Source organism: Sphaeramia orbicularis, chromosome 13 (assembly GCF_902148855.1).
Source record: "Sphaeramia orbicularis chromosome 13, fSphaOr1.1, whole genome shotgun sequence".
NCBI classification, from domain to species: Eukaryota; Metazoa; Chordata; class Actinopteri; order Kurtiformes; family Apogonidae; genus Sphaeramia; species Sphaeramia orbicularis.
In genome coordinates this window covers 28,354,079-28,368,160 of record NC_043969.1, presented here as the reverse complement: position 1 = coordinate 28,368,160, position 14,082 = coordinate 28,354,079, and the positions used below count along the sequence as shown (strand labels likewise).

The window sequence follows — 14,082 nt, the reverse complement described above, 5'->3', positions numbered from 1 at the left end:
GACTTCAAAGTAGTGAACAAACACTTCCAACACATCTAAGTACTATTACATTGTTGTGATAGTGAAAAATGAGAAGGATTTATCTACCTGCTCCAAAAGACCTAAGGAAGTAGAGAAAATAAATGATTTGGTTTAGTGTGATCCTTCCAAGATAACAAATGATCTATCATTACACTTAAATATTTGCATGATTGGTCCTGTATAATAGTAAGAACCAAACATTGTGTACATAACTAAGCTTGATACACTGATTGCCTGGGCCTCCTCCAGGGCACATGATTGCATGGCTAGATACAGCAGTATCACAGAATAGATTTTGTCATAACTGTAGGAACTGATTCTATGAGAATACTCACTGTTTTACTTGAAGACCAAGAGCACATACGCTCGTGGAAAAAATTATTAGGCCACCCTTGCTCTCCTTAATTTGTTGTTCAACTAAAGGTACATTTGTTTGGACAAATATAATGATAACAACAAAAATAGCTCATAAGAGTTTAATTTAAGAGCTGATATCTAACCATTTTCCAGTTTTTTTGATAATAACCAAAGTCACTTAAGTTCTTACATCTATAGCTATGGCACTGTACTGCCAAAAACAGTGCTTTTAGGCATTCCATGTTTTCTTCTCTGTCTGTTTTAGTCACATGATACACACAGGAGTTAGTACTTGATTGCATAACCATTGTTTTTGATGATTTTTGATGGTCTAATAATTTTTTCCATGACTGTAAATAGCTAATCCTAAAATAAAATAGATGTCACCTCAAATACAGCAGTGTGCAAAAATCTTAGACCACCATTACATTTGTTATTTTACAAGGTTATAATGAACATACAAAAAACTGCTTTTTTAGACCAAAAAGTGGAACCAAAGTTTTTATTGTGCCTTCCCTTTTCATATCACATGAACTTTTTTAGGCAGACAAATTGAAATTAACTGCCCTTATCATTTGGTATGTTTCATTCAAAGCATGGGAAGCATTTCTTGTTATTTGGAATACATTCCTGGTCACAGGAATGGAGGTCAAACTAAATACTGAATTTTGCATGTTGATCATTTATTTTTTTCAGTGTTTGTTTGTTTTAAATAATGTGCATATATTTTCTGTATTTTCTTGTTGTGTTTTACCCTCACTGGTGTTAATCACTATAAATCAGGCTGTGTTTGTCCTGCCAGAGTTTCTCGATGTCATTCCTCTTTTCGTCCTCTGGCTGTTAATATCCAGCTGGACCTGAACAGAGCAGATCAGGCCAATCTGGCACCATTCCCAGGCTTTTTATTACACATGTACCTGCCACTGGACTGTTGGCAAACTCTGAACTGATGATACACCACCTGCTTTTCCGCCTGATCTCAACCACCACGTAACAAAGCCTGTCAGTGCTGCTTTGTTTTACATCTGCTCCTCAGTACTATAAGTAACACCTTTAACTTCAGAGACAGACCTGTGCTGTCCAGTTGTGTGCATGTGGCATTTTCTTGTCAGCATGACCCCTTCAGACACTATGTATGAAACTACCCTTTGGCAAGCATCATCTGGCTGCATCCTAATTAGTGACAGATGCTGTTAGGAACATGTGTGTGAACAGGCGTGTGTGAGAGTGACAGGCCTGCAGCCACATAGATAAAGGTTATCATTCCAAAAATATGTTCATCTTCTGACTCGTTTCCAGCTTAGCTGTCCCCCAGAATGCATCTGTGATTGTGTGAGGGCTATGATTTTCCCCATGTGCATGTCAGAAAGCCTCATCAAAAAGCTGACATTTTCACCAGGGGGCATGACATGGAAGCTAAGCAGGGCTGAGTCGTCTTGTGTGTCCACATATGTCGCCCTGGCTCATTCCAGTTTCAAGGGGAGGCTGTGGTGGAATACTTGTCAGACTAGATTCCTCCTTGAGTGTCCTGAGAATTTGTGTTTCGACTCCCACAGTTCCTGTGGCGATGGAATTAGCGCATCTTAGATTAGGAGCTTTACACAAGAACATCCAAGATGCTTGTGGAGTATGTTGATAACTTTGTGTCAGCTTCTTAATGGATGACTCTGTTGTGTTGTAACAGTGTTTAACCAAATACAAAATATTAATTAGTGACTTTTGATCCTACTTCATCTAAATTTGCAGGATTTCCAGCACTTTGTTCCTTTATTCCTAGATTTTTACTCAAATATTTACTCTATTGTACATTTGGTGTGGCTCTATTGTACATGGCTGTGTGATAATTAATCTGAAAAATACAGTGTTTCATTTCATTTTTACAAAGCATGCATGGGCTTTTTTAGACAGCTGAACTTCCTTTATTTGCCATGTGCCTTAATGGAGATTTGGATTTCATGCGTTTCAGAGAAACCATGACCCTCTATCAAACTATCCTCTTGTTGCTACTGATAAGTTTTAATTGTTGATACATATCCCTATTTCCAGGACAATACTTTTGTACTGCAGAACTATTAATTTCCTTATTCTTTTTGGTTTAAGATGGATTTGGGTGTCACTGCCTTAATGCTGCCCCTCACGTAAAACCATTTTTATGTCAGTATGTCATGTATAGTGACCACAGTACGTGGCGTCTTTTCAGATATTAGCCTAACTATTGTCGCCGCAAGGTGAATCTAAACCTTGTTCACCATCTCTTTTTGTTCTTCACCAGAGCACTCAAACTATTTTGGGACAGATGATAAACTGGGCCCTGTGGCTGTTAGCATCCGCAGAGAAAAACTGGAAGACACCAAAGACCTGAAAGACCAGTACCAGTACCGCCTCATTGTCAGAACAAGCGAGGTACGTGGAGTTTGATGTGTACTTGTCACAGGGCTGTTATTCGTTTTTCCACTTTTACCTTTGTTCATTTTATCACTGCTCTTTGTTTTCACCTCTGACAACACAGAAAAGCCCAACTCTGGCTGCCTTGGCTTATGTTTGACCTCAGCCCATAGGTAGCACACTGAAACACTTTTCTACTTTACATGATCAAGAACTTGTAATGTATTAAATGACTGGCTTGTGATTATGGAGAATTAGATAAGATACGCTGAAGCTGCTTAAAAGGGTCTTCACAAACATCCTTTAAACATGTTAGACTTGCATTCAGACAATCTGCTCTACAACAGCAAACCAAGTTCTAACCTTTTTTCACCATTGAGTTTCACTTAAATTGTGTTTTAAGATAATGTACAGATCTGTGTATGTTTTGGTCATTTAAAAATCACAAAACGAGTGGTTATTTGACCTCAGAAGACATAATAGGTTGTGTCAGATCTGCCTCTTTTCACTGTTCTTGAAGTTGTAGTTGGTGTGTTTTTCTCTGCGTGGCTCCTGCAATGTTGTTTTTAGCTGGATTACATGGATGCCTGGCCTCATCACCTTAGCTCTGCTACAACAATGGAGCCTCTCCGCCATCTAAGTACACAGAGCTCAGCTAATGCACACAGCCAGCAAAACCAGGCCTACTCTTCCCACACAGAGAAAAAAAAGAGATTGATTGCAGACTTTATTCTCTCCCACTCAAGCCGCAGCTCCTCTCAAATATCCATTCCCCTTAAGTCTGTCATTTAATTCTGTGCAGCAGTGCTGATGCAGCAAGGTGGAAACACTCCCTCTCTCGCACCATCACACACTCACACTCCTGACACTCTGTCTTGCAGTCACTTCACTCCACTGTCGCACAGCTGATGAGCTGACTAGCAACTCCATAACTTCATCTATGTCAATCAGGTTTCATTTCTCTGTGGCAGACCCGAGTCTCTGAGGTTCAGCTGTCTCTGGTCTTTGGCAGCTCCAGAGTCCGCCATACATTTTTAATGAATATGTGTGTGTGTAGTTGTGTGTGCTCAGCGAGAAGGAGCAGCCCACTCCTCCCAACTGTATCTGAGGTTATTATAGTCTGACTGTTTTGAAGCAGGTCAATTTCCCCTCACCAGGGAGTAGCACTCTGTGGCAGCACAATACTGAGTGGAATATTAATTCCCAATACAAAGGAACTACTGCTGTTTGACAGAGGCAGCAGTGTACTGTCCTTTCATTTGTCATCTGTCCTTCCATTTCCAGGGGCATGTGCACAACCAGAGCATAATCTCTGACATGTCTAAATGAGAAGGCAAGGATCAATACGATCTGTCTTTTATATCAACGTTAATATTAATATTTCCTCTTGTGTCATACATGTTACTGGTTGCCCAAGTTAGATTTCACTTATTTCTACTACAGATAGACCCATTATCATATTACCAATTGAAATTATTATAATTGTCTGTATCAGACATCTGATAAATCTTTGGCTCTAATGTAGCCATTCCTCTCTCTCTGTTGTGATCATCAAGCAAACAACAAAACACATTTGTTAATCTGTATCTGTTGATGTGGCTTTCTAGAAGGAAATGGGCATATTCACCACAGAGTATTATGGCCATAGAAGCCTGAATTTGGTGCCTTTTTGATATTATAATGCTCCAATTTCACCTCTATCCCCTTGTAAACATGTAGGGAATTAATTTAAAGTAGAATTTTGTTCCTTGTATATTTGTAGCTCATATAGTCTGTAATCATTATTTAAAATCATGCATATCCCTGATTGATGACAATTTTTTTAAAATCAAGAATCTTTAGAACTTGTTCATTATTTTTCATTCTGTTATTGGCACCTTCAAGGTATAAGGGTTATCAAGAGGCCAAACACTGGAGAACACTCTCTGCTCAGTAGGACACAACCTCTCATCTGACCACAAATTCTCACATTCCTCTCTCACTTTTGAAGTACAAGGTAGTGATCATAAAATGTATTTGATGGCAACTTACTAATCCAACCCTACAATAAAGAAAGTAATGTACTTAAATGAGTAATGGCTGTTTGATCCCCAGCTGGCACTGAATGTGACCTGAAATATATGTAGTCTTAACTTTTTATAATCTGTTATTTCCAGTTTTACAGTGCTTATCTTTCTCCATACACAGCTGGTGACCCTCCGAGGCTCCATCTTAGAAGATGCAGTGGCATCTACCGGGAGGCACGGCACAGTGAGGGGTCTACCACTAAAGGAGGTCCTGGAGCAGGTAGTCCCTGAGCTCAACGTCTCCTGTTTGAGACTAGCCCTCAGCACACCTAAGGTCACTGAGCAGCTCCTTAAACTGGAGGAACAAGGGGTGAGTTATGTGCCTATATTTGCATTTTATTTTTGTGTAATGGAAATAAAAAGCTGAACAAAATGGCTGTGAGATTTAAAAAAAAAAAAAAAAAAAATGGCCTGATCAAGGTATACTAGTAACAGTTACAGTTTGTTTGGTTTGTGTTACAAATGTATAAAACTGGTTTAGTGTTGGTGCAAAGTACGAAAGAATGAGGGCAGTGAAATCTGTTTAAAGCAGGGTGTGGTATGTTTGAGTTCTAGAATGTGACTATAAAAGCTTTAATGTTTATCCATGTTATCTCACCTTTTATTTAATGGAGGGTGAAGTACAAGGCAGAGATGTTTAGGCAACAGTTGGGTTGTTTTTTGTTTGTGCAGGTAGATTATACTCCAACAGTGCTACGGTCATTATGCGTAGAATTACATGCCGGTATATTTTCAAGTGAAGTGTTTGATAACATCTACCCTGACATTAAGTTGTTTTAGTTGCGCAAGCTCCACTTTGGTGTTTTACTCTTTTGACTGTGTTTTGTGTGTGTTTATTGTTAATGTTATCTCTCACCTTGTAGTTAAGTCAGAAGCACAAGGTGGGTGTACTGCTGTGCCGCGCAGGCCAAAGCACAGAGGAGGAGATGTACAACAATGAGGAGGCGTCGCCTTCCTTCTCTGCATTCCTGGAGCTGCTGGGGGAGCAGGTGCAGCTCAAAGGATTCACCAAATATGCTGCACAGCTCGACACAAAGAGTAAGTCTTCCCGAGGCCCAAGCATTGCTCCCTACCAACCAAAGGTTTTTTGTAGTTAATTAGTAGCTGTCACTTCCACCAATTAGTCAACTAGCTGTTGCACATTTACGATATTAGCTTAATTACTTTAATATGTATTTTTTGGGCAAGTGTTAGGAAAATGATTTGAGTTCCAGAGATAACAGAGATACAAGTAACACTGTGCTACATGACAAAGATTGTGAATTGATGCTTCTATTGAGAGAATGCACATCCAGTTAGTCATGCACTAAGAGAGATTATTTACTTTCCCAACACCCTCAAACACTTGAATAAGCCTAATATTTCATATTTATCTGTGCTATCTTTGTTTGAGGATGAATGATAAGTGAATGTTTGCCAGCAAAGCTAGCATTTCACCGTGCATTTTACCTTCTCAAAAATGATCCAACACTTTAAATTTTCTCCCTAATTTGTTGAATTATGTATCAACCAGCCATGCAAACAACTGTGTTTTGGCACTTCCTGCAGAGTTTGATCAACTGACCAATCAAATCTTGTGTTTATTATGGGGAAGACCAACAGTTTACATCATTTGTTTGAATATGGTTTAACAACTGTTTGATCTGTCAGTAACAACTTTTCATATGACATTAAAACATCTGTTAAATCTCTTTCCCTCTCTAGCGGACTCTACGGGCACCCACTCTCTGTACACAACCTATCAAGGCTATGAGGTCATGTTCCATGTGTCCACTATGCTGCCATACATGCCCAACAACCCACAACAGGTAAAAAACTAAACCATAAAGCTTAGAAGCACTTAAGTACCTAAATGCAGCTCTATCACCTCAGGCTGTATGCTTACCAGGGAAATGTGAAACATCAAGCTCTGGCTTGTACAGCTGAAAAATACATCTATAGCTATCCTTTGTTGTCACCAAAGCGTGCCTAGCTGTGGTTGTTAGTGCCTTTTGCTCTGGATCATAAACCACACTAAGAATTCATGACGTGAAAACTCATGACTGTCACCATCTTCATTTAAAACGTCTTTCTCCTCGTATTTAGTGTCTCATGGTTTTGTAGTCTCTGGTTCTCTATGACTGTGTGACTTGGCCCTCTGTCTTCTTTCACTCACTGGCCTTTTCTTTTGCCCTTTCTCTGCCTCTCATTCTTTTACTGGATCAGAGCTGGGTGGGGTTCAGTAGTGAGTAGTTTCTTTATTTCCTCCTTTTTTTATTTCTTCAAATAAAGTAGCCTTCCTACACATTCTCTGGGGCACTGTATGTTTGCAGCGTGGGCTGCCTGTCAGTGACCTGTGTGTAAGAAAACATTTTGCGTGTGGGTATTTTTAATAGTTTGCATAAGCATTTGCGTGAGAGGCTCTAACGGCTAAACATGTGCTGAGACAGGCCCTGTGGGTGCTCAGGATTACTGCACACTTTTCGTAAGTGCACAGTCTAGGCTATGGAGGAGTCATTTTTTTGTCCTCAAACATGTTAAATATCAAATTATTCTTCTAAACTGTGGAACTATAAACATTATTATACCTAAAAGAGTGCTTTTTCTTATTTGTAGAAGCAAGTTACAGCTAAAGTTTAAAAAATGTAATAGATATTCTCTTATTTGGTTAAATTCATTAGTATCAATCCTCCATTTAGAAAATGTAGTTTAATAAATTGTACAATAACTCCATCCAGAGGTTTAGAGACAGCAGCAGCAAGCAGAGTCACCTTCTCACATAAACCTCTAGGTGGTAGCATCACCATTTAAAACAATTTAGATGAGGGTTTAATACATCCACTGTAAGGGCACCTACTTTTAGGAGAGGGAAAGAAGAGCATGGGACTTCAGAAGCTGATATGCACAACATGTATGACTTCTGATGACTGTTTTTTTTTTTTTTTTTTTTTTTTTTTTTCAAACAGTATATAACTGTTATAAATATGTAAATAACTGCATATTAAAATGGAAAATATTAAAGTGCCAGTGATCTGATTAATTTCTGATAATCACATTGATCAAAATAATCATAATTTTCAAAACTGTAACCTTGGTGTGAGTGAAGGATGCTTCTGTGGCAGCATGTTGGAGAATGTGTGTGTCTGCGGCCAAACAGTGGGCAGGATTACATAATTGGTACTTTCACACTTCCCTCTGCAGATGAAGAGAGGATTGGCAAGCACCATACCACAGATACAGCCTGGACTCTGTGCCATGTCTCCTACACAAACACAGACAGACGGACAAACCATCAGACACACAGACACAAATAGCCCACACACAAGCTGAAAAACAAATTACATAAAGAGCTGTTGTTCAGTGAACTGTCTAGTAGTGAACGTCTCAATGTCTTGTTTCTCTCGTCAGACTTTTCTCAATCCATCACTGAGTCAGTGGTATCTTTGCCAGATATGTTCGCTCATTTTATTAATTTGTAATCCTTCTGTGTTTCTTCCTTCTCCTTCAGCTCCTGAGGAAGAGGCACATAGGGAACGATATAGTCACCATAATCTTTCAGGAGCCTGGAGCTTTGCCTTTCACCCCACAGAACATTCGTTCACACTTTCAACACGTCTTTGTGATTGTCCGTGTACACAGCCCCTGCTCTGAAAACACCTGTTATAGGTAAATGGCACAAATATGTTTATATGTACAATAATAATAATAATCATAACAATGATAGATGCTTATAGATGACCAATATGTCTTAAAATCCCTCTTTATTTTCAGTGTTGCTGTGACAAGAATGAAGGATGTGCCCCCCTTTGGCCCACCCATCCCCAGTGGGATCACCTTCCGTGACCCAGAAACCTTTCGTAACTTCCTACTAGCCAAAGTTATCAATGCAGAGAATGCAGCTCACAAGTCAGAGAAGTTTCACACCATGGCGACACGAACACGTCAGGAATACCTGCGCGACCTGGCTGAAAATTATGTCAGCAGCACGCCTCTCGACACAGCAGGCAAACTAAATAACCTCATTTCCCTCGCCTCTAAAAAACGTGAACGCTCAAAGGCAAGAGAGGGTGCAGAGCTGGGAGCTGCAGGTGCCGTCGCCTGGAGAGTTCAGGCTCAGGACTTTAGTGGAGGTGGGACTGAGCTCCCATGTGCCTTGGGTTTGTCAGCTGAATATGCTCTTCTGATAGACTGCTCCACCAAAGAGGTGGTGTTTAACTGTTTCTGTGCGGATGTCATCGGCTGGACACCGGAGCGACTGGCACTGAAGATCTTCTATGGCAGAGGAGACCATATTGCTGTGAGGGTACCTGAGGGCTGTGCACAGGACATCAGGGAAGTGGTGCAGAGGTTAAAGGTGAGTTCAGAGATCACTTGAACTGTAGAGGCTCTGAGTGTATCTTCCCATTGAGGATGGTTGTATAAAGCTTGATGACTATATCTTAAATCCAGCTGATCAATATGTAGGAGAAGTCATTAGGTTTCTGTTAATACTCCATTTATTGCATTTTATCATCATTAAATTTGACTTAATCTTAAAACATGCTGTGTAACACTACTACTGTTGTAATTCTGAAAAATTTGTATAACATCACTGTTAAGTAACTATATATTGATAAAGTTGTATTTATTTATTTATTTTTTTTATTGATCCATATAAGCATGTTTGTGTCCACGTTAGTGGTTCTAAATGGAATGTGATTGACACTTTGTAGCCCAACAGCCAATAGGCTTATAACATGGAAATGGTTAGAGATATCAATATAGTTACTATTGAGCACTGATTGGAAGTCATATATGTGACATATATGAGTTATCCTCCAGTGAAACTTTTATTGAGAGTTTGAGCTCTTGCATCAAGACCACAGGACTCTAACATAGCCGCAGAACCTGACAACCTCACAAATTCAAGTTGTGATTAATCCTTGATAGAACATGCCGGTAAGATACAGGGCCATTGGTCATATTTTTACATTTGTATAATCCTCTACTGTGATCTTTCCGTTTTCTACATGTTTAAATTCATTATGTATTTACAGTCTTGTATCAGAGAAAAAAACCCCAAAAACAGCAGCAACACACTTGACCATAATCCTAAAAGTGTAATTTTACCCTAACAAAACAAAAACTTCTCTTATGTCTTGAAAAGGAAAAAGCACAATGACATAACGTAGCTGGGGCTAATATAAAGTATGGGTTATGTAACAATGTTGGAGTCAAAGTTGAAAGCATATTATATAGCATAAAGATACTCTATGATCATAGCTTCCTTTTTCATTGAACCTTTGCACTTTTCTGCTTAGGCTGATGACCGCTATTTTGTAAAAAAAAATCTCTGAAATTATTTGGTAAATTAAGTGCAGGGTTTGGGAGATTTCCAGGTCTCCAGTGAGCTTTATTTTTAATCCAACAGAAAATAAAAAAAACATCTAATAGATAAGTTAATCTTTCTGAAAGTATCTAATGTGACTGGATTGTAGGCTGATGAAATTTACAGAACAATAATGTAATGTATTAATATTTTTATATCTTCCTTTACTTCCTCTCCTTCCCCAGTCTTTAACAGTGGGATGTGAGACGGTGGATATGACTCTGAGGAGAAATGGCCTGGGACAGCTGGGTTTCCATGTTCGCCTGGACGGCACTGTGGCTGAGGTACTGTCAGAGGGCCATCTGCCACACCAGAGCTCATGCTGATCAGCTGAAATACTCATTCATGTCAAATTTTGGCAGCACATAAGTGGTTTGTGTAGAGACTTTCTTTTAATTGTTTCATACAGGTGGAGGAGTATGGTTTTGCCTGGCAGGCAGGGCTGAGGCAAGGCAGCCGGTTAGTGGAGATCTGCAAAGTAGCCGCAGTCACCCTGACTCATGAGCAGATGATTGACCTGCTGAGGACGTCGGTCACAGTCAAAGTCGTCATCATTCCTCCTTATGAAGAGGGGGGGCCTCGCAGGTGCGTTTGAGTCTGCGTGCTTTATTTTCTTTGAAGATAACTCAATGATGACGGTGATTCATTCCTTAACAGCTGTGGCACTTCCACATGTTGAGGTAGTGGGTGAAGACATAGAGTGCTGGGTGCAGTAGTGGATCGATAAGAGTGAAGTAGAGTGAACATAGGATCCTCTCTGCTCAAACACACAGAGCATGGTTGAGATAGTGGCCAGACTCCAATGTTCTGAGAGGATTTTGTGTGGGAGTGAAGAGGAAGCGAGCGAGCAGGGAAAAAGAATGATGTGCCGTTCAACTGCATGTATTTCCCTGCAAATGGAAAAGAAGCGGGCAAAATGAAGCTTGGAAACAAAAGCAATTTTTTGATATGAATTAACAAAATCTGCTGTCCTTCGTTTCCATTTCTTCTCATATCTTGTCATCCCGCTCAGCTCACTATCAGCACCTTTTTCTATCCTGTGTTCCTTTCCTCCCCCAACCTCATTTCTTTCCCAGCCATCGTCCTTTTACAACCTTTTATGTACTCACACGGCCTTGACTTTGTCAGAATAACGAGGCCTTATGAGACTCTGATATGTGTTACAGAGAGGTTACAGCGGTGAAAAAATAATCACAGACTCTGTGACAGTGTGTGTATGTGTGTGTTTCTTGGGTCCTAAATACAGTAATCGTGGCTGGCTGTGTGATTGCACAGTGGTTAAATGTCTTTAATGTAGAAGGCAGTTTAATTACACCAAGTTAAATCCCTTTGACACCCAGTCACACACACAAGCAGCTGATAATTAGAGTCTTGTATTTCACTCTTCCCCTTCCCCTCTCTCTCTGACTTGTTTGCCTTTGTGTGCCAGGCAAGCAGATTGCATGAGATTAAGGCCTGAAATCAGCAGGAAAAAAGAGCCTAAAAATAAATAAATAAGAGTGGAAGTGATTAATTAAAAATGCAAGCCCCGCACGAATGAAAAGGACGATAAAGGGAGGGAGAAATAAAGAGAGAGAGGGAGGATTGAGTGTGTTGAGTTGGAGAGGCTCAGTGAGGAGGATGTGTCTCAACACTACCGAGTCTGAGAGAAGTGGGTGGAGGAGAGAAAGAAAGAGAAAGACAGGAGTTGTAAGTGCTTTTCATTGGTGTCCTGCCTCAGCTGTGTGCATGTGAGATGGACTAACGCACTGGTGAAAACATGGGATTGGCACCATTTAAGAGCGTTTATGACCATGTGTGAACGTGTCAGGGAGCTTCAGCCGTCAGGACTCAGCCAGGGCGATGGGAGGAAGTCTTCGTGTCAGCGTCGGTAGGCTGTGTTCTCTCTAAGGTGTGTGTGTTTTGTTTTGTTTTTTCTTTTGCTAGTGCATGAGGTCAGGGCAAGTGCTTCTGTAAAGTAATAGATATTGTTAAGGTGGTATTCTATGATTGGTCCTTTTGAACATGTATTTTGTTCATTTTCATTGAAACTACAGGCAATGCAATGTGGGGTTTTTGTGAATCCATTTGTGCACATACTGAACTCATTTTTCATTTGATGATGTGTTCACTGCCTAAATGGAGTACTAAGTGCAGCCAGGCACTTGGATCATAAAAGCTCATATGGCTATCAAAACAAACAAAAAACCTCACTTACATCATCTGATATCTAGCCAGAAAGAAATGTGTTTTCTCTGACCTGGATTTGATACTTATTCCTTTAGGTTTATGCTTCCACCCCCGTTGTTAAAAACTAATGATTATTGTCATTATCGATTAATATGGTCTGACAACGAATGAATAATTACATTTAATAAATTCTCCAATTTAGCATTTCTCAAAAAAATGACTTGAATGATTATGGAAACAGTTGTCTAATGTTTACAAGGAGCTGTTATATGTAAAATTACTTCCTCCTGCAGAAATGGTTCCTATAAATGTAGTCATTTGCATTAACTAACCCTTTATAAAAGGGTGTACACAAAGACACAATAACCCTGCCATGTCATAGATTTCACTGATTTCACTTTTGCTTTTTGTTCTTACTGTTCAGTGCCTGTTATGTTGCTGTCAGCCATCTGTTTCATCACCTCTCTGCTTTTCCCCCTTGGCATTAGTCTGGTCTTAAATTCGTCGTCTATGCATACCTGATGCCCCCTGTTCTCCCATATTCAGCTAAATTAAGTAATGATGGCTATTGGGTAGAAGCTCTACGAACATATGAAATTTTTACACCCAGTGTTATTTCCAGAGTTAAGCATTAAGCATTTGTGCTGTTAAATAAGAGATGAACTCCCTCCTGCTTGGTGCTCTGACAGTCATTTCATAATTGATGAGAATAAATGCCAGATTATCTTAATTTGAGTGCTGTTTCCTGTGCATGTTTGAAACGAGAAGAACATTCATCTCATTTAAAAGCTGGTGGTTGAAAAAACATTCAAAGTGTACATGGAAATTTAATACTGTACACAGATATACATCACATGTCAACACACTGTGCATGTCAAAAAAAAAAGCCTTTCACTCACAGAGATCCTTGACCTCAGTCTCACAGGCGTCAAGATGGAGTCCTGTTGTACCAATAGTCAGTTTCCTTTCTTCTCCTCCTCCCTCCACTTGTGTCAGGGGAGCTCATTAGTGAACCTTCTTATGTGTCCATGGAGGATTTGAGCATCCACAAAGTGTGTTATGAGAGGATGATAATGTGGAGTATTCTGAGGAAATTTATCGAGTGTGTTTTTTTACACATTGACTGAACTCTGTACAAAAATCACAGTTGTGGTTCAGCTGCAGTTCAGGTCTTCAGAGAGATGCTTCTGGTTTATGCTGACCCAGAGCAGAGGATCAAAAGCTGTGGCTGAAGGTTGTGTTAAAAACAGACATTGGGCTTGGAGCTGAATGTTTCACATGTTGTACGGAATGTCTGCGTTTGTTGCTGTAGTAAAAGGTTGTCTTCTTTCTGCGCCTAGGGGCTGCACAGAGGAGTATGAGATGAAGACCATGGAGCAGAAGCCAGAACCGGAGCCTTTGGCAGCAGGCTACCGACCCTCCCCTCGGCCTACGTGGCGATGGGACAGCCCACCCATTCCCCCAGGCCTCCACAGCGCCCCCACCCCGCAGCGCTGGGCTCCTATGGGCCCCCCGCCTCCTCCGCTGCCCCGTTCACACAAGGCCCTGATGCCTGTTCCTTACAGAGAGCCTCAGCACCTCAACTCCAAGAGGTCAGACCCATCACTGAGATGATGAATTCATCTGTCTATACTACAGCTGTTACTTCTCTAAATACCTTTTAAATGTAGATGTCATTCCATGGGAATACAAAACTATTAAAAGTATAAATGTTTACTATTGTAAACTGACTTATCT

The 14,082-nt window shown here is 40.2% G+C and overlaps 1 protein-coding gene across 1 annotated transcript in view; it reads left to right on the top strand.

The window, feature by feature from the left end:
- Positions 1 to 14,082, top strand: part of sipa1l3 (signal-induced proliferation-associated 1 like 3) — a 74,226-nt gene that overhangs the window by 48,031 nt on the left and 12,113 nt on the right. The window contains exons 5-13 of the mRNA XM_030152552.1: positions 2,651 to 2,781; positions 4,951 to 5,139; positions 5,693 to 5,867; positions 6,534 to 6,637; positions 8,317 to 8,474; positions 8,580 to 9,162; positions 10,362 to 10,460; positions 10,586 to 10,761; positions 13,686 to 13,937. Of these exons, the coding sequence (XP_030008412.1) occupies positions 2,651 to 2,781; positions 4,951 to 5,139; positions 5,693 to 5,867; positions 6,534 to 6,637; positions 8,317 to 8,474; positions 8,580 to 9,162; positions 10,362 to 10,460; positions 10,586 to 10,761; positions 13,686 to 13,937 (1,867 nt within the window). The remainder of the gene's footprint in view (positions 1 to 2,650; positions 2,782 to 4,950; positions 5,140 to 5,692; positions 5,868 to 6,533; positions 6,638 to 8,316; positions 8,475 to 8,579; positions 9,163 to 10,361; positions 10,461 to 10,585; positions 10,762 to 13,685; positions 13,938 to 14,082) is intronic.